This window comes from Colletotrichum gloeosporioides, assembly GCF_011800055.1.
Source record: "Colletotrichum gloeosporioides strain Lc1 chromosome Unknown consensus_17, whole genome shotgun sequence".
Classification (NCBI taxonomy): domain Eukaryota; kingdom Fungi; phylum Ascomycota; class Sordariomycetes; order Glomerellales; family Glomerellaceae; genus Colletotrichum; species Colletotrichum gloeosporioides.
The window spans coordinates 1,591,278-1,612,336 of record NW_025544662.1 but is presented as its reverse complement, the minus strand read 5'-3'; the positions used below and the strand labels follow the sequence as shown (position 1 = coordinate 1,612,336).

The 21,059-nt window shown below is 53.8% G+C and overlaps 7 protein-coding genes across 7 annotated transcripts; 2 read left to right on the top strand and 5 right to left on the bottom strand.

The window, feature by feature from the left end:
• Window positions 1–9: 9 nt before the first annotated feature.
• On the bottom strand, window positions 10–3,398 carry GCG54_00011361 (FACT complex subunit ctc-2; the record flags this gene model as incomplete). Its single annotated transcript, XM_045411266.1, has 5 exons — window positions 10–1,112; window positions 1,165–2,770; window positions 2,827–2,948; window positions 3,010–3,094; window positions 3,222–3,398. 5 exons carry the CDS (start codon window positions 3,396–3,398, stop codon window positions 10–12), a joined length of 3,093 nt encoding a protein of 1,030 aa, XP_045268324.1.
• Window positions 3,399–4,456: 1,058 nt separating this feature from the next.
• Window positions 4,457–5,152, top strand: GCG54_00011360 (uncharacterized protein; the record flags this gene model as incomplete). Its single annotated transcript, XM_045411265.1, has 3 exons — window positions 4,457–4,945; window positions 4,997–5,042; window positions 5,100–5,152. The coding sequence occupies 3 exons, from the start codon at window positions 4,457–4,459 to the stop codon at window positions 5,150–5,152; spliced, it is 588 nt and encodes a 195-aa protein (XP_045268323.1).
• A 519-nt stretch (window positions 5,153–5,671) lies between these two features.
• On the bottom strand, window positions 5,672–6,442 carry GCG54_00011359 (uncharacterized protein; the record flags this gene model as incomplete). Its single annotated transcript, XM_045411264.1, has 1 exon — window positions 5,672–6,442. The coding sequence occupies one exon, from the start codon at window positions 6,440–6,442 to the stop codon at window positions 5,672–5,674; it is 771 nt and encodes a 256-aa protein (XP_045268322.1).
• A 1,826-nt stretch (window positions 6,443–8,268) lies between these two features.
• Window positions 8,269–8,867, bottom strand: GCG54_00011358 (uncharacterized protein; the record flags this gene model as incomplete). Its single annotated transcript, XM_045411263.1, has 2 exons — window positions 8,269–8,511; window positions 8,571–8,867. 2 exons carry the CDS (start codon window positions 8,865–8,867, stop codon window positions 8,269–8,271), a joined length of 540 nt encoding a protein of 179 aa, XP_045268321.1.
• A 1,229-nt stretch (window positions 8,868–10,096) lies between these two features.
• On the bottom strand, window positions 10,097–11,825 carry GCG54_00011357 (Cysteine desulfurase; the record flags this gene model as incomplete). The annotated part of the gene is made up of 2 exons (XM_045411262.1): window positions 10,097–10,519; window positions 10,725–11,825. 2 exons carry the CDS (start codon window positions 11,823–11,825, stop codon window positions 10,097–10,099), a joined length of 1,524 nt encoding a protein of 507 aa, XP_045268320.1.
• A 1,198-nt stretch (window positions 11,826–13,023) lies between these two features.
• On the top strand, window positions 13,024–14,531 carry GCG54_00011356 (Regulator of cytoskeleton and endocytosis; the record flags this gene model as incomplete). Its single annotated transcript, XM_045411261.1, has 3 exons — window positions 13,024–13,059; window positions 13,187–14,438; window positions 14,506–14,531. 3 exons carry the CDS (start codon window positions 13,024–13,026, stop codon window positions 14,529–14,531), a joined length of 1,314 nt encoding a protein of 437 aa, XP_045268319.1.
• Window positions 14,532–16,208: 1,677 nt separating this feature from the next.
• On the bottom strand, window positions 16,209–18,133 carry GCG54_00011355 (uncharacterized protein; the record flags this gene model as incomplete). The annotated part of the gene is made up of 2 exons (XM_045411260.1): window positions 16,209–17,938; window positions 18,037–18,133. 2 exons carry the CDS (start codon window positions 18,131–18,133, stop codon window positions 16,209–16,211), a joined length of 1,827 nt encoding a protein of 608 aa, XP_045268318.1.
• Between the last annotated feature and the right edge of the window lie 2,926 nt (window positions 18,134–21,059).

The window sequence follows — 21,059 nt, the reverse complement described above, 5'->3', positions numbered from 1 at the left end:
ATACTACGCTTAGTGCTTCCTCTTCTTGCGGCCGCGACTCTCGTCGTCGTCGAGGTTGCTCTCCCGATCGCGCTTCTTGGCCTTGGCCTCGAGCTCATCCCAGTCCTCGCCTTCGTCTTCATCGCTCATGTCGCCCTCGTCATCCTCGTCCGACACGTTAGAGCCGAAATCGGAGTCCTCTTCACTAGACTCGGACGCCTCATCGAGCTCATCGTCGTCAATTTCGAAGTTGCTCTCCTCTTCTTCTTCTTCGCCGCCCTCGTCGTCAGACTCAGCCTGCAGGAAAGACCATCCACCATCAATGAAGAACTGGTGAGTGTCGGCTGTGACCGTCTTCATGATGGTCGGCCAGTTCAGGTTGAGGGGACCCTCCGAGTAAGCAATGTCTGACGAGTCCAAGAACTCCTTAACGTGGTCCAGAAACTCGACTGGGATTGTGTTGACGTGGTATGGCGCGCGGGTAAAGTCCTTGAAGACAAATACGAGATCAAAGTTCTTGAGGCCGAATTGAACACGTTCCAAGTGGGCGACTTCAATATCATCCAGAGTGACGACCATGAATGGCGGCTCGACGACTTGGATCAAGCACTCCGTCGTGGGTTGGATGAAGACGTTGCTTCGGAATGGCACACCGTGGAAACCAAGTTCTCTGATGGGCACATCAACCTCGATACCTTCGTTCTTGCCAGCCTCAGCGATCTTTTGAGCGAAGCCTTGGAACAGACGATCAAGCTCAGCGCGGCGGCGGCGCTCTTCTTGTTCTTGTTCGAATTCATCCTCGTCACCGTATCTGTACTTCCTCTTGCGGTTGCCCGTCTCGTCGAATTGAATATCCGTTGCCTCGCGGTAAAACTGGACATCCTTCGTCTTCTTCTTGTTGGCGACCATGATGGGATCCTTCAAGTGAATGTGGATAATGACGATCAACTCATGTTGGCACGGCTGGAAGAAGAGGTGGCGAACGTTGGAGAAGAGAATGTCGACTCGCTGTTGTGTGCTCAATGGCGATTGGTAGCGGATACCATTCTGGTGTATCTCTACCTTGCCAGGAACTCTCTTGCCCTCCATCGCCGGGCGAATGAAGACGTTATCAAGCACGGCCGGGCGACGGTCTTGCGCAACACGTTAGCATGCTCTTGTTAGGCAGTATCGACTTCAACTTACTTCTTATTTCGACGAGCTTGTCCTGCTCGACAACGTCCTCTAGCTCCTTCTTCTCTTGCTCCTTCTTGTTCACATCTCGCTTCATGTTGGAGATTTGAGTCGCAATTTCTTGGTAGCGGTCGCCATCCGTTGACCTAAACGTCAAGCTTCTAACGAAGTGCGCTGAGGCATCCTCGAAGGGCTGGTCGTCCTTGCGTCCGACTCCCTGGCCTGGAGACAAGAAGTTGACACGCAAAAACGACCATTCGCCTTCGTCGCTCTTGCTGGCGTTCTTGATCGTGTTAATGTGGAAAGGCACAGGTCTGCCCATGACAGGCAGAACGACGGTGTCGTTTCTCGCATCAACAACAATCTGCAGTTCGCGGACCTTGGGAGGGAATTGGTTGTCGCGTTTGTACGAATCGAAGCGCTTGAACTTCTTGACTTCCGTACCGTTCTTGTCGCTGGTTGACTCTGAGAACCGAGCAAGACCCTCCTTCTGTTTCTTGGAAGCCAACTCCTTCTGATGCTCGCGGCGCTTCTTCTCGGCATCCTCGTCGACCTGGGTGGATCTCTCGGATCTCAACCTTGTAGAAGTGATATTTTTAGTAGCAACAGCACCAACACGGGAGTCCTTCTTTTCCTTCTTCGGCGTCGGTTGAGCCTCTTCCTCATCCTTGAAGAAAAAGGAATTCGAGTCGGCGTCGATCGGAGTCTCGCCGGTGAAGACAACGGCGTCGCTGGACGTAACGCGGATCGTGTCGGTGATAACAAGCGAATAGATCTTGCTGTTCTTATCCTGCGGTTGAGGGTTCTCGATGTCGCTGAATCCGGTTGTGATGACAAGCGTCATACCGTCCTTGAGGGCTCGAGAGTTCTTGGCATTGAGGATCAGAGTAGGGTCGCGATTCTCCAAGCCGACGCCCCAACCAACGTTCTTCAGGAAGTGCTTCTCCAGGTCTGGCTTCTTGGCCTTGATCATGCTCATGGCCTTGCTGTAGACGTCCTTGATGACAACGCCGTCGCGGACCTCCTTCAGAATCATGTTGTGAATATTGTAGAGGAGCTTGTAGTTGCTCTCCTGCGACTTATTCGGATCCACGAGGTACGTGCGAGCAATAGCCGAGCAGTACGACTTGTAGCGCAAGCCCATGGCTGCGACGATGGTTCCCGGGTGCAGGACGTCATCGTTGCTCTCCGAGTTCATCTTGAGATCGTACTTGCCACCGCTCTGGACCAGAGGGCCCAGAACCCAATCCAGCTGAGCGGGATCCAGGTCTGTGGGAAGCTTGCTCTTATTGGGCAGCTCGACGGTCTTCCAAAATTTGGTATCGTCCAGCTTCTTATCAACCTTATCAGCCAGCGCGCTGTGCTTGACCTTCTTTTCCTTATCGAGAATGTCCGACATTTCCTCGAGGAAAAAGGGGGTCATCAAGGCAACGCATGCCTTGGACGCGGTTCGCATGGCTCGCAGTTCGGTCTCGTCCTTGATCGAAAAGGCATGCTGAGAGAGGGCTTGGGAGATGTCAACTTCCTCGACATCCTTGCATTGGTCGACGAAGACCTTTTTCCACTCTTCGACGAAAGGTCCTTTGGAGGTATCTCTGGCAATAGTGCCAACCTTGTTCTGTAGGGAGATTGTCAGCGGAAATCAATGCAACGAGCACATGAAGAATGACTCACGCCTGCCGACTTGATGGCGTCTGCCAGCTTGACGAATAACTTCTCGTTCTCAGCTGCGTCCTTGCCTCGTACGAGGACTTCGAGGGGAAACCGGCCGCCCTTCAGCTGGTCAAGGTGCTTCGCTAAACAAGAGGTTAGTCGTAGCTCGTCGCAAGCGCATAAGTTCGATGAAGCGCCCCTCACCTTTCTTGGCCGTAGTCAGGATGAATATCGAGTCGACCGTCAACAGCATCATTGTCGTGGGGAATTCGTAGCCGAGCAACCAGAACTGTCGCGAAAGAAGAAAAAAAAAGTCAGCCAACTGTCTCGTTTTCGCAATGTGCGCGCTACTCTGCAAATTGCATCGCGATCGCGGTTGCCGCTTTTGATGGCAGGAAGGGAGGGAGGCAACTCACATGCATGGCGTTGTTCTTGTGCAGCTCGGGGACTTCCTCCACCTTGCCCATCATGACAATGATGGACGAGGCGCCATTGAAGACGCCATCCTTGGTGCGCAAGTCATTCTTCCAAGCGCCGGTGAAGCGCGAGAGGCGATCGTGGAATGCCTTGCTGTCGATTTTGATGTCCCCCATCGTCGCTGCCTGATCGAGTGACGGATGCTGAAGCAGAGAGAAGGGGGTTGGAATCGGAGAGGTTCGCTGCCGGGTCGACGCGAGTAAAAATCCACGCGTAAATGGGAGCCAGGTCCAAGAACTAAAGTGGGTCGCTAGCAGATGCCCACACGTGACGTGACCGTGTCGCAGCAGGCTCCAGGTGCCATGAATTGCTGGGGTAGGTAGAGTTCAATGGGCGGTGCTGCTTGCTCGGGGATAGCTCGCCCCAGACGTGCTAAAGAGCAAGGGTAAGGTACTTAGGTTCCTAAAGCAGGTGCAGCAGGTTGACCACGGGCCACGCTTACTGGCTATTGTTGCTTGTTGTAGTCGCGAAGTTGAAAACCACCCTTTGCATCAAATGATGTCCTCAGGACTGAACAGGATAGCAGGCTCTTTCTCATTTACCTCAAGATTTATCTAGGCAGACAACTACAATCAGACGATTCGCCTCTCGCACCGCTAGGTAGGTACTTCCACTTACCTAGGCACCTAGTAGAATACCATCCCGTTTTAAACCAATCCCAGCCAATCGTAACATTTTGGGGTCCCTGCCGATCGAACCGCCAGTTGGAGAGCGTACAGTGTATCCATGGGCGGCAAAATTTCCAGTCTTCGACGAACAACACAACGCTTCAGCGGTGATGACGTTTGGCCTTCGCAAACATGCGCGTCCGACGAGATTCTCAGTCGCGTGCTCTCCACAAACTCTTAAATCCTTCGCCGGCACCGGCACCGGCACCAGCCGACACCGCCCGGGACAGCATTCAACCGGAGTGTGAGGGGAAGAAAGCTCGTCGGCCCGCCCGATTTTCGGGATGTGGAGACGGGACTTACACCCAGACTACAACCCCGCCTCCGAACATTTAAGCTCATGAACTTCAACTCTCAAGCCTTTCTGTGCAGCATCTTCAGTCTTTCGGTAGAGACACAATTTCATGCAACCGACAAGATTCTGGCGAATCGTAAACACATCACGCCCTCGGATAACCGGTAGTCTCACAGCCAAAGCCCCGTTCAAAACCCAAGCACCCCTCAAAATGCGTCTCCCTTACGTTCCCAACCCTCCCCCCACCACCACCCCCGAGGACGCGGCCATCGTATCCCGCATTGAAGCCCGCCGCGCCCCCCGGCCCCTCCAAGCCCTCGACCTTACCCTCTTGCACGCCCCTCCCGTCGCCGACGGCTGGAACTCCTTCCTCGGCGCCGTCCGCACCCAGACCACCATCGGCGCCGACGTGCGCGAGCTCGCAATCTCTCGCGTTGCCGTCGTCAACAAGGCCTGGTACGAATGGGGCCACCACGCGCCCCTCGCCGTCAAGGCCGGCGTTCCTACTGCCGGCATGGACGCCATCAAGACCGAGGCGCCCTTGGAGCTGAGTGCGAGGCCCGATGTCCTGAGTGAGCAGCAGTGGGCCGTGTTGGTCTACGCCGATGAGATGACGAGAAACGTGAGGGTCAAGGACGAGACCTTTGCGGTGCTCAAGGGCCTGTTCAATGAGAGGGAGGTTGTCGAGATTACTACGACGGTGAGCTTGCTTCGGGACAGAGGCCTGGACGGATGCTGATAAGAATCACAGGTTGCGTGCTACAACTGCGTGAGCCGATTTTTGGTGGCTCTCGATGGTGAGTACCCTTTTATCATTCACTGGTTACTCTGAGTCTGGCTAACGCAGGGGGCAGTCGGCGAGAGGAACAGCACAGGCCCCGATGATGTCGAGCTGCCTAGTCACTAATTCAACGATTTTTACCGTTGTAGTAGAAAATAAGGTACGTCTAAGGTCAAGAAAATTCTTGTCATGGATTGAACTGAAGACAACGCTAACCTGATTGCAGTGAATCAGAGTCCACGGGTGAAAACGGGGGGCTGATAGTGCTGTGGAAGGGGGTATCTCATCTAAGTGAAGTGAAGTAAAACTCTCCATGGCAACATGACCCAAAAAACACCACGTCTTCCTACTGCTTGCTCCTGTTCATAAACCCCTAGCGCCGGTACCGCTACATTTTCCATGGTTGTCGTTCAGATTTCATGTGAGTCTTGAACGAACCGCGAAAGCCAAATAGGCGCCGCGCAAAATATGCCGGTACACTTCATGCTGATACTAAGGCCATGCGAATGTCTGCTTGCCGTGAATGCATATGCGTCGTCATAGGTCGTGATAGTATCCTGTAGTCGTAAGTCGATAATCGTAACTTCATGATATCCCATGTCTGCATCGACGATCCGAGGTCAATGACAAACCCTCCCCGGCCGATCAGATACTCAGCCTGGAGTTGGCCAGCTCTTGCTCGATCGATCTCTCAATGGAGGTGCGTCGCTTGTGTAGCTTGGGGCTCCTTTGCAACTCTTGGACAACGCCTGCCCATCCCATCTTGTGGCCCGGCTGAGTATCTGCGTGATGGCCGAGAGCCTGGGTAGTTAGCCTCCTCAGCGGCGGCTTCTGGCGAATCTCCTCGGTCAGGGCGCGCGTCAGGCTCGCCTTCGCGGGGTGCATCATCGGAGGTGTGAATGGCAGCGGCGACTTCTCCGGATCTGTCGTCGGCGGCGTCACCGGCGTTGCCACATGTCTTTCCGCCGTCGCGCTGGCCCTCTCTGCCACAACGCCCATGTACACGACGAGGAACCGCATCCTCACGAGATCGAGCCTACGCACGCGCTCTTCGAGTTCGCGGCGTTTGTTTGCCCATAGAAGGCGGGCAGGTGTGCGCAAAGTGGTTGTGTCTTCAGAGAGAAGCATGGAATTGATCTGCTCGCGCAAATCGTCGCCTCCTCTCTGTATCTCACGCAGCAGTCGGCCGAGGCGCAGCTTGTCGTCAAGGCGCTGTACCTTTGCGATATCGCGGTCGTAGCTCTCGTTCTCCTCGGCTGAAAAGTCGACAGCATCAAGGAAAGAGCTGATTTCGCTGGGTGCGTCACGGTAGGCGTTTATGTATGTGGTCATGATCTGGGATAGGACGATGAAGGAAAGCAAGAGAGCGGTTAGGACGAGGACGATCGTCCACTGGCGCGCCTCTGACTCGGCCATGTCGGAGCGTGGGTGTAAATTGCAACAGGTGATACTACAACAGCATGATGCGACGGAATATGCGACAGCCAGAAGAATGGTGTGAGTATGTTGATGACTGCAGTCTATGGTGTTTTCAACAGAGTCAACGGGGCGAGATGTTATGGATTGGAAGAAGGAGGGGAAAGACACGGAAAGTGATGGACGTGAGGAGGCAACATTTGATGACGATGAAAGTGTGTAAACGGAATCGGGGGAGGGAGGGCTTCAAGGGCTCCAAGGGCTCCAAGGGCTCGCTGGTGGTAGGGTGGTGGATGAAGACGTCCCGTCTCCGAAGTGTGCTGTGTGCGCAAGTGCTAGGGTCTGTAAACGGATCCTCGGTGACTGCTAATACGACTTTGCACTTGCGCAAGGTATTGGAAGCGTGACATATTCCTAGGTAGGCCCAGATGCTGCACGGTTTAATGATGCCTCCTCTTTCGTGCTGCTCATTGCCCCTCTTCGGTGCGGGCTCCCTTGCATCTCTTCTCGCGACATGCAGCCACTGGGCGGCATGAGCCAATGACTGACGCCGAGGTCGCTCCAAGACGGGTGCCGTTCGTAGGCTCTCTCACGGTTGGCGCGCTCCCCTGCGCTTGCAGGAGGGAGCGTCAGCTGTCACTGGACAGACGATGGCCGACTTCTGTATTCAGCATGGCTTCACGGTGGCCCGAACGTGGCTCGAGACCGATCCGATGGGGCCGACCCTCCTGCTGGGACGGGGGGATAAGGGTTGGATGCGTGTGACCAGCAGTAGCCCGTGGTGGCGGGCATTATTTTGCGCTGTTTGTTGTTTCTTTCTGTGGGCAACGAACCGTAAGCATCCACCAAGATGCATGCGAAGTGTCGAAATGCTTTGAGTGGCGGGGCGGAGGTTGAAAGGACGCAGGAACTTGTGCCGGGAATGCAGCGTTTGGTTTGGCGGTGGAAGAGGTTGCCAGGGATGAGGGGTTGTAGAAGAGGGGGAGAGTATGTGGCAGATGTAAGCGGTCAAATGGCACGCCGATGGCGGGGTGAACAGGCGATCTGTTGGTCAAAAACGCCATGAAGAGAGAGAATTCCCAGCAAGAGAGAATCATTTGGGCTGCGCCGTCTAGACAGCCCATTCGCCTGGTTGTGTTCCGCCCGGTCAGTCCATGCCCTGCCCTGTCTTCGTTTCCAGGTACCTTACAGCGTGTATGCGCCAACGTCTGCCATCCGAAGACTCCAGCTGCACTGCGATGTCAGAGGCGCGGGCTTAGGTGCATATTCTGGGCCATCCCACACTTGCGCTGCAACCCGAGGTCACTGGGACTGCCAGCTTACCTGAATCACCTCTAGCTGCAGAACATTGGCCAAACCTTGCTATGAACTTATCAGATTCCCGTCAACTCCTCCCGCGATGATGATCGATTCGACGGCAGTTTCAACATACGGTCGAGAGTTGTCAATAATGGATTACTTTATTTGCAGGCTGGCTTTATCGATCTAAACCTCCAAAAGTGCCCTGCAGGGCAGAACATGCGGGGGCTGGTGACATTTGTTACGGGGATGTTGATGAGGGTCATTGCAACCCACTTTCCCAATCCGGACGGACAGCCAAAGACTGGTGACTAGCAGGGAAGGCCTCCAATCCTGCGGGATGAAGACATAATATATCACGAGCAAACGCAATCTATGAACTACGAGCTTGAGGTAGACGATTTATTGCATGCTTGCAGGGCTGACTAAATTATTCATTTTCTCGTGTTTTGGGGGGGTATCAATTCCATCGCATCCCGAATTCGCAAACCGTCGCTAACAACCATCGCGACGCCATGCAATCTCCCTTACTGCTTGGCTTCCGCCTGCTTCTGAATATCGTGCTCAGCACCGCGCTGCTGAGTCTTGCCAGAGTCGTGCATATCCTGGTAGTGTTGCTGGCCAGACTTGTCACCAGTCAAGCCGGCAACAGCACCGCCAACGGTGCCCTGAACGCGGTTTCCAATGCCGGAGGTGTAGTCGTTCAGCTGGCCCTTGGCCTCTTGTTGCTGTCCTTCGAGGTTCTGCTGGCGACCCTGCTGCTTAAGATTCTGCAGTGTGTTAGAGAGGTGTCAAACAGAGCAGTAGAAAGGATTGGGTATCATCGTACCTCAGAGCCGACGAGGCCACCAACAGTCTCCTTAGCAGAGCCGACAGTCTGGTTCCAGGAACCACTGGCGCGGTCGGGGTCGTCCTTGGTCACGCCAGAGGCAGTGGCAGTGAAGCCGGGAACCTTCGCTGTGGCATGAGAAGCATCGTGCTCAACCTCAGCCTTGTTCTGCTTAGCCTCGCCCTTGTTCTGATCGCCGGTGCTGCCAGTGAGGGAGCCAATCAGGTTCTGGGCGGCGCCGGTGGCAGAGTCGACATAGGACTTGAGGGTAGAGGTGTTGTCGTTGTTGGCAGACATATTGGTTGTTTGGGTGATGAAAGTGACTAGTAGAAGTGGTTTGTTTGTAGGTTGAGTGGGGTTGGATCTAGTCGAAATGTGTTGATGTGTTGAGTTGGGGGTCGAGACTTGATTAGAGTCCGGGGAGGGAAATGGTATTTATCTACAAGGAAAGGTCATAGCTTCTTCAGCTCTGAGGCAGGCAGCATGTGAACATCGTGATTTTGGAAGTCGCGATGGCGTTTGCCTGGCCAAACTGATCGAAAAGTGATGTCATATTGGAGAAGGTCCTACCAGAAGCAGGTGTGTAGGAAGGGGCCAGTGTGGAGGGGGAACGTAAGGAGGGGCGCTGCTGCATCTTTCGCGCCTCCCCATGATGTCATTTTGCGACCTCAACCTTCAGTCGCACCTCACCACCACACACTAACGCACGCGTACCAACGCCATTTTGCCCCCGTCCCGACCCTTTTCGTACTTGTCTTCCGGCACACTTAGACGTGTCGCAGTGACCATGTGAGCCCACCGCAGACGTAATAAGGGCCAGCCTGGACTTTCCCTTGCAAGCCTTTCGTCCATTTGAAGGAAAGCTCGATCATGCACTCCTGCTCCCGCCTTGGCAACGAGATCCCAGGCAATCAGACAATCGGGTAATCGCATGGCGCGACGGCGTGCCTGACTTCTGAGCATTGGGCCCTGCGGCTCATCCTTGGACTGTCCCGCATTCACAGCGAGCTCGTGGCATTCTTGAATTTGAATAGAGATCTGAACGAAACCAGCGGCATGCATCTTACCAGATTGGTTAGTTCGCGGCTGTGCGCATTCTTCAAACACACAATCCATATCACTCGCCAGGCACTGCACGCTAGGTTCGACCGCAAATTTCATTTGGCCGTCGCTCGGAGAGCATTTTCATTTGCCATTCATGCCGTAAAGTAGATATGGTAGTGTACACGCCAGATCATCAACGGCCCAAGTATCCTCATGGTGAAATCAACCGGCCCGTAGACGCCAGCCAAACTCTGACTTTCCTCGTTCGCCCCGATTCCAACTCCATTATCCCTGAGCACAAGAACAAAAGGCCGGCTGTTAAGGTAGGTATCTCAAATATGTGTTTTAATACAGGCAACCCAGGTAGAAGGGATGCGGCGTGGGCAATGCGCCTGCGCCATTTTTCTGCAGGTCTGTTTAACCCAGACTGTGGGGGATGATAGGATTAGTTGCGTAATGTTCGTCGATGCATAAGTCATTCCTCAGTGCTGACTCCATTGGATAGTGTTGAGGTCAACACCCTCCTGGACCAGCTCCCACAGAGGGCTGAGCTCACGAAGGAAGTCCACCCTCTCCTTCACCGCCTTCAGCACGTAGTCGATCTCCTGCTCGGTCGTAAAGCGACCAATACCGAATCTGATACTGCTGTGGGCACTCTCATCGCTGTTGCCCAACGCACGAAGAACGTAACTGGGCTCCAGGGAGGCAGACGTGCAAGCACTGCCGGAGGAGAGAGCGATGTCCTTCAGGGCCATGAGCAGAGACTCGCCTTCAACATACGCAAAGGAGACATTAACACATCCAGGGTAGAAGTGCTCAGGGTCACCATTCTGGGACGTATGCTCCAAAGCCAGGAGGCCGTTGAGAAGTCGGTCGGAAAGGTATTTGATGCGCTTCGAATCGTACTGTTGGAAATGTCAGCCAATGCTACTCCCACATCTTCGACAGACGAAATGGTGGTTGATGGGTGAGGGGTCAGACAGGTTGCTATTAATCAACACGGACGTCCTTGTCACGGGACATTCAGAAAGCCATGCATGTGTAAAGCGAATCATCATCCAAGCTGTTGGAGAATGGTAGGGTAATTGAGAGAGGAAATTTCGAACGTACCTCCATCTCCTCGTACGCGATGCGGCACGCCTCGCCGAAACCGGCAATCAAAGGCGGGGCGAGAGTGCCGCTTCGCAGGCCTCTCTCCTGGCCGCCACCGCTAATGATAGGGTCGAGTCTCACTCTGGGGCGACGTCGAACGTAACAAGCTCCGATACCCTTGGGGCCATATATCTTGTGAGATGAGATGGACATCAAGTCAATGTTCATGGCATTAACATCCAGCGGGATCTTGCCGACGGCTTGCGCTGCGTCGGTGTGGAAAAATGTCTTCCTCTCCCGGCAGAGTTTTCCAATCTGCTCGAGAGGTTGGATAACACCAATCTCGTTGTTGACCGCCATGATACTGACAACGGCAGTGTCGGGGCGGATGGCTGCCTTGAGCTCTTCCATGTCAATCAAGCCGGAGCTCTTGACAGGCAGATATGTGACCTCGAAACCTTCGTCCTGGAGATGCCTGCAGCTGTCGAGGACGCACTTGTGCTCGGTCTGGGTCGTAACAATATGCTTCTTCTTTCCAGACCTGCCAAAGAACCTGGCGACACCCTTGATGCTCATGTTGTTGCTCTCGGTTGCGCCGCTGGTGAAGATGATCTCTTTCGAGTCAGCGCCGATGAGCTTGGCGATGTGCGATCGAGCATTCTCGACAGCCTCCTCACTCTCCCAGCCGTACGCGTGTGTCCTCGAGTGGGGGTTTCCGTAGATGCCGGTATAGTAGGGGAGCATTGCGTCGAGGACGCGGGGGTCGACGGGGGTTGTCGCCTGCATGTCTAGGTAGATGGGCCGCTGACCCTCCTCCATGGTGGTGACCTGCTTCAGAACCTCTGCCATGGGGCTAACCATGACGTTTGAGGCATCTGGTGACTGAGGGACGACATCGATAAAGTCCTTCTTGTCGAGTTTGATGGCGGTTTCGACGTTGACCTGCGCATTATCACGCTTCGTTTCCGAAACATATCTGCGCTGCTGAGATAATCTCTGAGCCGGGGCTGTCGCCACCCTTGATAATGAGGAAAGGCCTCGCGAAGGAGTCGCGGAAAATGTTGAGTGCCTGCAGAGGCGACCTGCCTGCCTCAAGGCGTTTGTTGTGATGCTAGCCATGATGTGTTTGGATGGGGATGGCGTAGGGAAGAGGGGAGGAGCGAGCTTCGAGGAAGAGGAGGGAGAAGAAAAAAAGTCAAGTAGCGGATCGAGAAGCGGAGGAGGTGGTGAATTTCGGCTCGGTGATAAGGTCAAAATCGGTGCCGTGATTGGCCGGGCCCCACCAAATCATGACGCACAGCCTTTCTTCTCGCCCCCATTCGTGGTTTCAATTACTACGCAGTGCGCTACCGGCTGTAGCGGTCGGTGTCGGCCGAAGGGCCCCCCTTCTCGTAGGTAAGCTGAGATGATGGAGGGGTTTTTTGCACAACTCCGGACGGCAAGACGGCCGGCGAAGTACCCGCCCACTGCCCTGCGAGATGAGCACGATTACCTAAACCTAATGTGCAGTGACAGGCCTCCCAGGGCGAGCTGAGCCGACCAAACTGTGCTGGTGCTGGGGACCGGGGTCCTGGGGTCTACGTGGAAACGGGTTCTCGGGGTCGCTTTTCTTTCCCCGTCCACCGCTTTCGCTGCGACCAGCCCGGCTGCGAAGGAGCACTTCCTTACCTCCAGTGCCCAGTGATGATGCGGCGGTAAGGTACCCAGCCCACCTATCCCGTCCGGTAAGGCGCCCACGGTAATAGCAGTAAGGTACTGGGCTGCGTCAACCACTTACTCGAGTCCCGGTGTATCCCACTTGGCTTTTTTACTTCGCATTGCACAATTTCCTGCTTTGCATGCTTCGGATAGGTGTACCTTAATTCTCAACTCCTCTTTCTTTCCTCTGCTTCGCTCCCTCCCTCTTACCTTGGGATCTACAAGCGTTTTCCTAGCGTCATCACCACCAAACCTCACCACGACCGTCTTGCGCCCGAAACCTGCCCTAAGGTACCTGCTCCAGTCAAGGCACCCGCCAAAGCTGTCCCCCCAGCGCTCCAGCGCTCCAGTCAGCGTCTTAGCTCCTGGCAATCGGCATCAGGGCACCCTATGCGCCACAGCCAAGCGCGGTAGCTGACTGACACAGCCACGCCTACGTCGTCACCAGCGACAATCAGGTTGCGAAAGCCCACTCCTCATAAGGTTGGACGTGGAATACCCTCAGACAGCGAACACCCTCGTCATAACCTTATCCCACGATTCCTCCGCTGTTGCTCCTCATTGGCACAACTGTCCTCCTTCCTAATCCCATACATCACCACCACAGTTCCACCCCGCCATGAGCTTCCGGGGCTTCCAGAAAAGCGTCATTCGGGTACGTTTGTTTCGTTTCCACCAAATGAGGGGTCTCTCCGTCTCTTCCGCTATGTTACGCGACGAGCCACCCGTCTCCTCTACTCTATCCACGCTGACTGTTGACCTTGCTGGGTCTTTCGCGATAGGCGCCGCAACAATTTAAGGCCCGCTTCAACATTGGCGAACACACAAAGGATGCCGTCTACATCGACTCTGAACGCCGCTTCCAGGAGCTCGAAACCGAGACCAAGCGACTACACGATGAATCCAAGAAATACTTCGAGGCCATCAACGGCATGCTCAGCCACCAGATCGAGTTCAGCAAGGCTATGAGCGAGCTCTACAAGCCCATATCCGGTCGCATGTCCGATCCCATGAGTATCGAGGTCCAGGGTAACCCCGACGGCATCCGCGCCTGCGAGGAGTACGAGGCCATTGTCAAAGACCTACAGGAGACCCTTGCGCCCGAGCTCGAGATGATTGAGAGCAGAGTAATCCGTCCCGCGAACGAACTGCTCGATGTTGTCAAGGTTATTCGTAAGACGGCATTGAAGCGCGAACACAAGAAGCTCGATTACGACCGCCACCGCCAGACCCTGAAAAAGCTGCAGGACAAGAAAGATCGGACCGCCAAGGACGAGAAGGCGCTGTGGAAGGCCGAGAACGACGTCGAGCAGGCCACCCAAGAGTTCAACTACTTCAACGACCTCCTCAAGGAAGAACTGCCTCGCCTCTTTGAGCTTGAGCAAGAGTTTATCCGTCCTCTCTTCCAGTCCTTCTATTACATGCAACTCAACATTTTCTATACACTGCATGAGAAGATGCAACACTGCGACATTGGCTACTTCGATCTTACCCTCGACGTATTAGAAGCATTCCACAAGAAGCGCGGCGACATCCAAGAGCAAGCCGAGAAGCTGTCCATCGTGAAGTTCAAGACAACCGGTCAGAAGCGTCCTCCGGTAAAGTACGGTACCCGTCCTACGCTCGAAGGCGGCAAGCCTCAAGCCCTGCTCACCGCCGGCCCCTCATCATCTGCTGCGTCTACAACAACAACATCCAAATACGGCGGATACAGTAAGCAGGCAGAAGCCAGCGAAACCAATCCTCCTCCTCCTTACTCGCCTCCCGCGACCAACGGAGGAACTGTAAGCCCTGGACTTGCCGCCATCGCCGCCGCAAAGTCGAAGGCGAAGCCTCCACCACCCAAGCCCAAGCCTAGCCGACTCAGCGGTGCTCCTACCGCCGAGACTGTCACCGCCCTCTACGACTATGCTGCACAAGCAGAAGGTGACCTGAGCTTCCGGGCCGGCGACATCATTGAGATTGTCAGTCGCACTAAGAATGAGAACGAATGGTGGACTGGAAAACTAAATGGCAAGAGCGGCCAGTTTCCTGGTAGGTTTCTTCCAATCACACAAATCTTGATCCTGGCGCAACCGTTGGCTAATAGCTGGATGTGCAGGCAACTATGTGAAGTTGAACAGTTAATAAGACTTTCGCCCGTCACCCACAATGAACGAGATTCTTCGATTTTTCGCCCGAATACATGCGCCAGAAAAGGCGCCTAATGAACGACTGCGAGGACATTAAAGGGAGCGCGAAACAACTTGCATTTGGGGTCTTTGGCGTACGCAGAAGGGACTGCTTGTCATTTCGAGCCGGAAACACAGAGCAGGACAACTGGGGAGAAGAAATGTGAAGTAGGGGAGTCAAGCAAAGCTTTCCCCCGGGCAAAGTTTCGGGTGGAGTCTTTCGAAGGGCGTGTGACACAAAGACAAGAGCCTCATGTAGATGAGGCTGTTGGGTGTAAGGAGGCACAGCAACAGGCAGGCAAAAGGACATTGCTGCAAGGGTGGGCATGGGCTTCTGATCACACCTACTTTTTTTACACTTCGTTTATTGATCACCAATCTCGCTCTTTGTTTCCCAAAAATCATGACTAAGTGCTTCTATGCCAGGGACAAGCTGGCCGATTGGTGTTGTGAGCTGTCTTCGTGGCTACCGGACTGTCTTTCCGGTGGCCGGTGTGGGAGACTATGAGGCGGGGGGATACAGTTGCACGACAGAAGAACAAGCTTCAATCCCATACTCTGCAGTGTTTCCAAGTTCCAATGCTCCCATCTGCAGATCGTCTCATCAATAGCAAACAGTTGTCTGTAAACGCATGCAGCCTCAAGCTCAAAGTCGGACCTCCCCCCCCCCCGGGGTTCCCCCCTTGTGCTAGTTGCGACGGTTCTCGACATGTATGCACCTCAAACTGCAACATGCATGTCTCTGCGGCCCCGGCTTCTTTTGGTCGCATCTTGTCTGTGATAAACGACCTCTGCCTTACTCGAAATCGACCGAATGTTCCACTGTAAGCAGGCTACGCGGAGGCATGTCTCTACTGCAAGCCCCTCCGTATCAGGGCAGGCTGTCGCTGGCAGTCATGAAGTACATCTCTCTGGAACATTCAGAGACAGGGCCGCCCTGGTTCGATAGGCAGGCAAGCTTGGCTTCCATCTATCCAGTCGAAAGGAACTCAAAGGCTGGACTCTGTGCATATTAGCCAGAAGCTGAAGATCAGCTTGATTACATGTGTACACCACGCGGCTAATTATAACTGGTAAGAGCAAAGCTTCAAGGAATTCTAAGGCAAAGTTTGATATAATAGGTACCGATGCTGGCATGCTGGGCCCCTTCACTCGGTCACTCGCTTAACGTAACCAGCCCCTTCCTCTGGCCGGGGTAGGACAGTAGCTCACAGACTAAGGTGAGGCGAACAGCAGCTATCGTGCGAACCATGGGCTCCCAGGCGGGGACGAGCCGCACAGCTTGAAAAACAAGGCAACTAAACCCCCTGTCGCGAAACTAAAGTGCAAAGCGACGTGACCAGGTTATCGACGCTGAGCTGGGCTACCTGCAGCAGATGAGGAGATTCTGCAGAAGCCCAAGCCTAAGCCCAAGCCCAAGCCCAACCCATGTCCGTCGATGGCACCTTCGTCTGTGCCCTATGTCTGTAGAACGTGGATAAAGTACCTCGCAGTGGTCAATGATCACCGCCTTGGTAGCCGTTTCGATGCCGATATGGTGAGATTCGACCATGTGAAAACAACGTTGAAGTGTCTAGACCGGTCAGTCGAGATGCAAGTATCGGCTGTCTGATCAGCAGCGCCGGTAAGGATGTCAATGATCGCCGCAATATGCAAAATTGAAGCCAGTAGGTGTTCCGATATTTCGCAGGCTGTCCGAGTACATGGCCGGGGTTATGCTACCCCACGCGGCCTCCTTCTTGTCTGACATGCATCCTTCGCTAAAAGATGCATTTCGAGATGTCGGTGCTGAGTCTGGCATCGACTGCGGGGTTGGATAGCATCCCATTGAGCTGGCCTCACAAGATCGTGGCTTCTGCAGAACCAGGGGCGGTCCTGTTGGACCGCCAGGCCAGCAAGTGAGCCCACCAAGCCTAATAGAGGGGTCAAAAGAGATGAAGACAAGAGGCCGTGTGCTGTGGTGACTGGGTTGGCCGACAGCGTAAACAATGGACCGATCGTCCATCGCCCCTGAAATTGGACCGTGGAATTGTTTACCCCTCGGGTTGAGAATGTTGCCCAGAGCTTCACAAGATGAACCCCGCTTCTCTGTACCCAAACTTTGTGGCCAACAGGAGACCTCACTGGCCTTATCAGAGCTCTGCTGACGGCCGGCCGGCATAGAGCGGGATATTGAACGTATTTGTGGTCTTTGTATCATGGTCTCGCTGGCAGCAGGATCGTTGATGAGATCCATAAACGTTTCGCAAGATGGGTGGTAAGAACGTATAAAACAGTGTGTAAAAGTGGCTGCTGGGATAGTTGACCCATCATCGCCTCGGTGAACTGTCGATGGGTCTCGACTTGGTGTGGTTTTGGCGGCTGCAGACGTAGAATCAGATGGATGCTCCATTTCATCCGCGTCATACTCGTAATCAGATTGATCACTGTCAGAGTCGTCGCTGCCGCCAAAGTTGAGATCTGTCCGGTAACTGGTTCGGGTGCTCGAACAGTCGCCGACAAGGTATTCCCGTCGGCATTCGACAGCCATGAGGTTTCCCCCGACTGGATCCTTCTCGAGACTCAGAGTGCTCCATCTGTCGTCGATTGGTCCCTCTTGATGCTGACGGCGCCACATTTTCTTCTTCGATGTCAGCTGCATGTCTCGCGGGCGTGAGCTACCAACCGGAAAGCGGAACCCAAGGTAATATGAGGTCCAGTCCGTTTCATATACGTCAAAACTTGACAGACTTGACAGGCCATAAAAATAATCATCTATGATCTCGAAGCACACCGTAGCTCCAATGTCTGAGCCAACGATGTCCTCCAAGTCCAAGTGACCAGAGCCCCATTGTTGATCTCTGATGCTGAATTGCTTCAGTACCCATCGCTTGAAGCCATCATCCCCGACAAAGGAATGAGTTCCGTAATATAAGTAATTCTGGGTGTTGCGCACGAACAGCTTTTGGTGCGATTCGAGACGATGACATGTGAGCAGCTTCCTCTCGTGCAAGTTCAGCACGAGAAGACGGCTGCGACCTTCGATTTTGGGCGGAGTATAGAGGCATGACACTATACCCTCGGCGTAGTGTATGGGGCGAAACTTGTAGCTATTGTTGCCAAGATTCTCATCTGGAACGGATCGAAGTAATGCGGCCGTATCGATGACCATCTCCACAGATCCAGAATTATGGAGATCGAGAATACGGAGCCGTTCGGGGCCGACAGTATAGCAGAGCATGCCGTTGCAGTAGATAAAGTCATTGGCGCAGGCCACAACGGCTACTGAGTAGGGCGTGGCTGTGGCGATGGCATCTCGGATTTTGACCAGTCGGCGAAAGCCGCGAGCATATTGCTTAGATGAGCGGATAACCCGGAGCTCAGCTGAATACGATGCGTGAGTCTAAGCCACCAAGTCAGCAGGGCACTTCGAAACATCTCAGACGGTGAGTTTTTCAGCGCTACCTCAAGTGCGATCTTACAGATATCGTCATTAGTGATCAAGTAGCTGAATTGTCGACAAGTAAGAGCGAGGTTGAATATGTCATGTAAACCTAGAGGATTGGTGATGTAGGTCATTATCTCGATAGGCAGCCGTTGCATCCTCGCAAATTCGATGGCTGCCGTAAACCCGTCCAGAGACCATCCGAGCAAAATGAAAGAAGTTGTCAGGTGGTTCGCACGACGACATAAGGCAGAGTAATAACTTGTACCAGGTGAAGAATGTGGTGTACCACACGCGGAAGAGAATAGCAAGGTATCAGGCGACTTGGTGCATGAAGTACCTAGGTTGGTAAGGCGACCAGGACTACATGCATGAGGTGCTCCTTCCCATGGGGAAACGCATCGTTCTGCTTTATATCTACACAAGATACCTTTGATACCTTCCACAGAGCCTCAAACATGCAGCAAGGACAGAAGGCTGGGACGTCCCCCTTTCCGGCACCCCGCACCCCCCTTATTCCCCCCTCCCTCTCAACCCATAGCCTTGCTCTTGAGAGACATCTGAGTTCTTAATTGCAAGACATTGAAATGAGGAGCTTGCGTGATGAGAAATTGCGCTTTTCCGGAAAGCAGCAGAGCAGAGCCGCATTGTCTCGGACCAAAGGGTTCCCTCATCCGAATCCGGTGGCTGGGAAGATACACAGAATACCAGACTCGAGGAAGAAGCTTTTCCTTGGAAAGAAACTATGGATCTCACTTGGCCTGCAATGTGTGACAATCAACCCCCAATTTTCTAGCGGGAATGAGGCTCTGCTCAGCCTGCTTGATGGGTCGGTCTATCGATTATTCCCTGCATCTCTCGCAGTGGTGTTGCTGTTGGTTGTTCGAAATAAGGCGAGGCACTACTGTGTATTTCATCCACTGTGTACGAATACCCAGTCTTTGATCATCCACTTCAAACGAGGATACCCCTGCATCGGATTACCCATGCGTCATGTAACCAATCACATCATGGTCAGATTTTCTAGGGCTAAAATTCAGCAGAGCCGCTCCCCATCGTCATTCTCTCACTGAACGAGACCATACAACATCAATCATTGAAATCTCGCCCCGCCCGCAGTGTTCGCCACGGCTCGCTATTCGCATTGCTGCGAGAAGAGGCGTTAAATTCCCCTCGGTTCCCGCCGTATTACTGCTTCTTCAACTGCAGTTTCTAGATCATCTGTTGCCAAATCAGTTCAGGAAGCCTTGATCCAGGTCCGATGGCGAAATGACTGTCAGCGTCGCCCGAAATTCCACAGCCTGTGCCCGATTGCAAGTGCACGCGCTAGTCCAAAAAAGGACCCTGCAATGTTGTCCAGCGAGGCTTTGAGGCTCCAAAGGATGATGTCGCATATCCTATCATAGTGATGTGGCCGTGAGGGTCTGCTTCAACCTACGCAATTGGCAGGGGGTAAGAGCCTCATCAGCGGGGACTTGAAGAATTTTCAAGCCATATCCAAGCAAACCTCGTGATTGACCGTCACTGTCTGACCCGTGGCTGGCTGAACTTGCTCAAAGCTGATTGTTTCCTCCCTAGGGGACAACTATGTGGCGTGACTCCATTCGCTGATCGGTGCCCGACGATGCTTGACGCTAAAGAACATGTCAAGTGACGTTTTCACAAGGTATCGAACGGAGCACAAATGGAGGCTGCAGTCATCGTTCCCGTCTCTCTCGATAGCTCATCGTCATCTTTGCTAGTTAACTCGGGCCGAGCTTTGCACCCCTCCTGGAGGCACTGGACCGACAGCTCAAAGTGCATAATACCGGAGTTGAAATGAGGGGCTTGACGCCCCCTTCACCTGTCATATGGGCTGTGCTACTTTAGGCCCAAATACCTAGTGGTCAGGCGCAAAGTTGCGCTCATGAGAAAGCATCTTCGGGGAGAGATGCCTCAACTTTGGAGTTGCATGGAGGCCTTAACTGATCTAAGTCGGGGACGAATCCGGTAGCATCACGATCAACCTGTATCTGAAACTGCAACGACAAAACTTGCCTTATTTGCACGAGTTGTTACGCAATTTCATTGCCCAGGCAAGATCGCCGGGATGTCTTGGTGGTGAAAGACCATCCCGCGTTCGCCCAAAAAGGTCGCAGAATCATGCGTCGAGAGGGTTGGGAATTTAGCCGCTGCCATTGCGATGTGCCGGAATATTAATATCAAGTTACTGCAGCTCAGTGATCGAAATGAGCGGATTTCTGCCAGCCTTATGTTCGAGTGTCGTCAGGAAATCTCATGGCGGCATATCCATCCGCTGTGTAACCGTGCGGGACTCCGGGCCGGAGAGTCCACAGTCTGTCGGGATTTATGGGCCTAATGCATCGATGATCTACTGTGCCTACCTTACCTAGGCATCTACGTCAGCGTGGGTATGAAGCAGTATAGTTGAGTACATATACTAGTTGGGCGCTTATGCTGCGAAGTCGGCCAGCATGCTTCAAAAGCCTCCTCCTGCGCCGAACAGGCCTGTCGGCTTAGCCCTGATTACAGATGGATGCTGAAAAGGGCAGGTCCCTATGGCATACCGACCCAACGCCTGTCGGCCCCGATTCATCTCATTGGAATGACAAAACTACTCCTTCGCAGACACGGCTCACACATTACACAATCAAAGTTCACGAAAGGATTTGAGGTCCATCGAAGGGCGCCATTAACATCAAGAAGTATCATGCGCCCTGTTTCCAGTCCGCATGGCATGAGTTATACAGGCCAGACTGACAGAAGCTTTGTATTGTGCTCCAGCACTGCTTTTACTCACAGTTCCGCGCGGGATTTGAGCATCAATTCCCGAATCTGCCAAATGTGTAATCACAGAGGAACCCCGCAACCCTTTGACGATGATGCTTCAGTGTCGCATACCCCACTCCGTCGCCGCGCCTCACGGTGCCGGGTACCGTGTGTAGGTCGTCTTTGACACGGTTCTGGGGCTGGCTGTCATCGACCGTTCCGGCCGGGTAGGATTCAGATCTAAGCTTGAATTCCTTTCCCACGACTTCTCTCCGTTACTTCCCACGCATT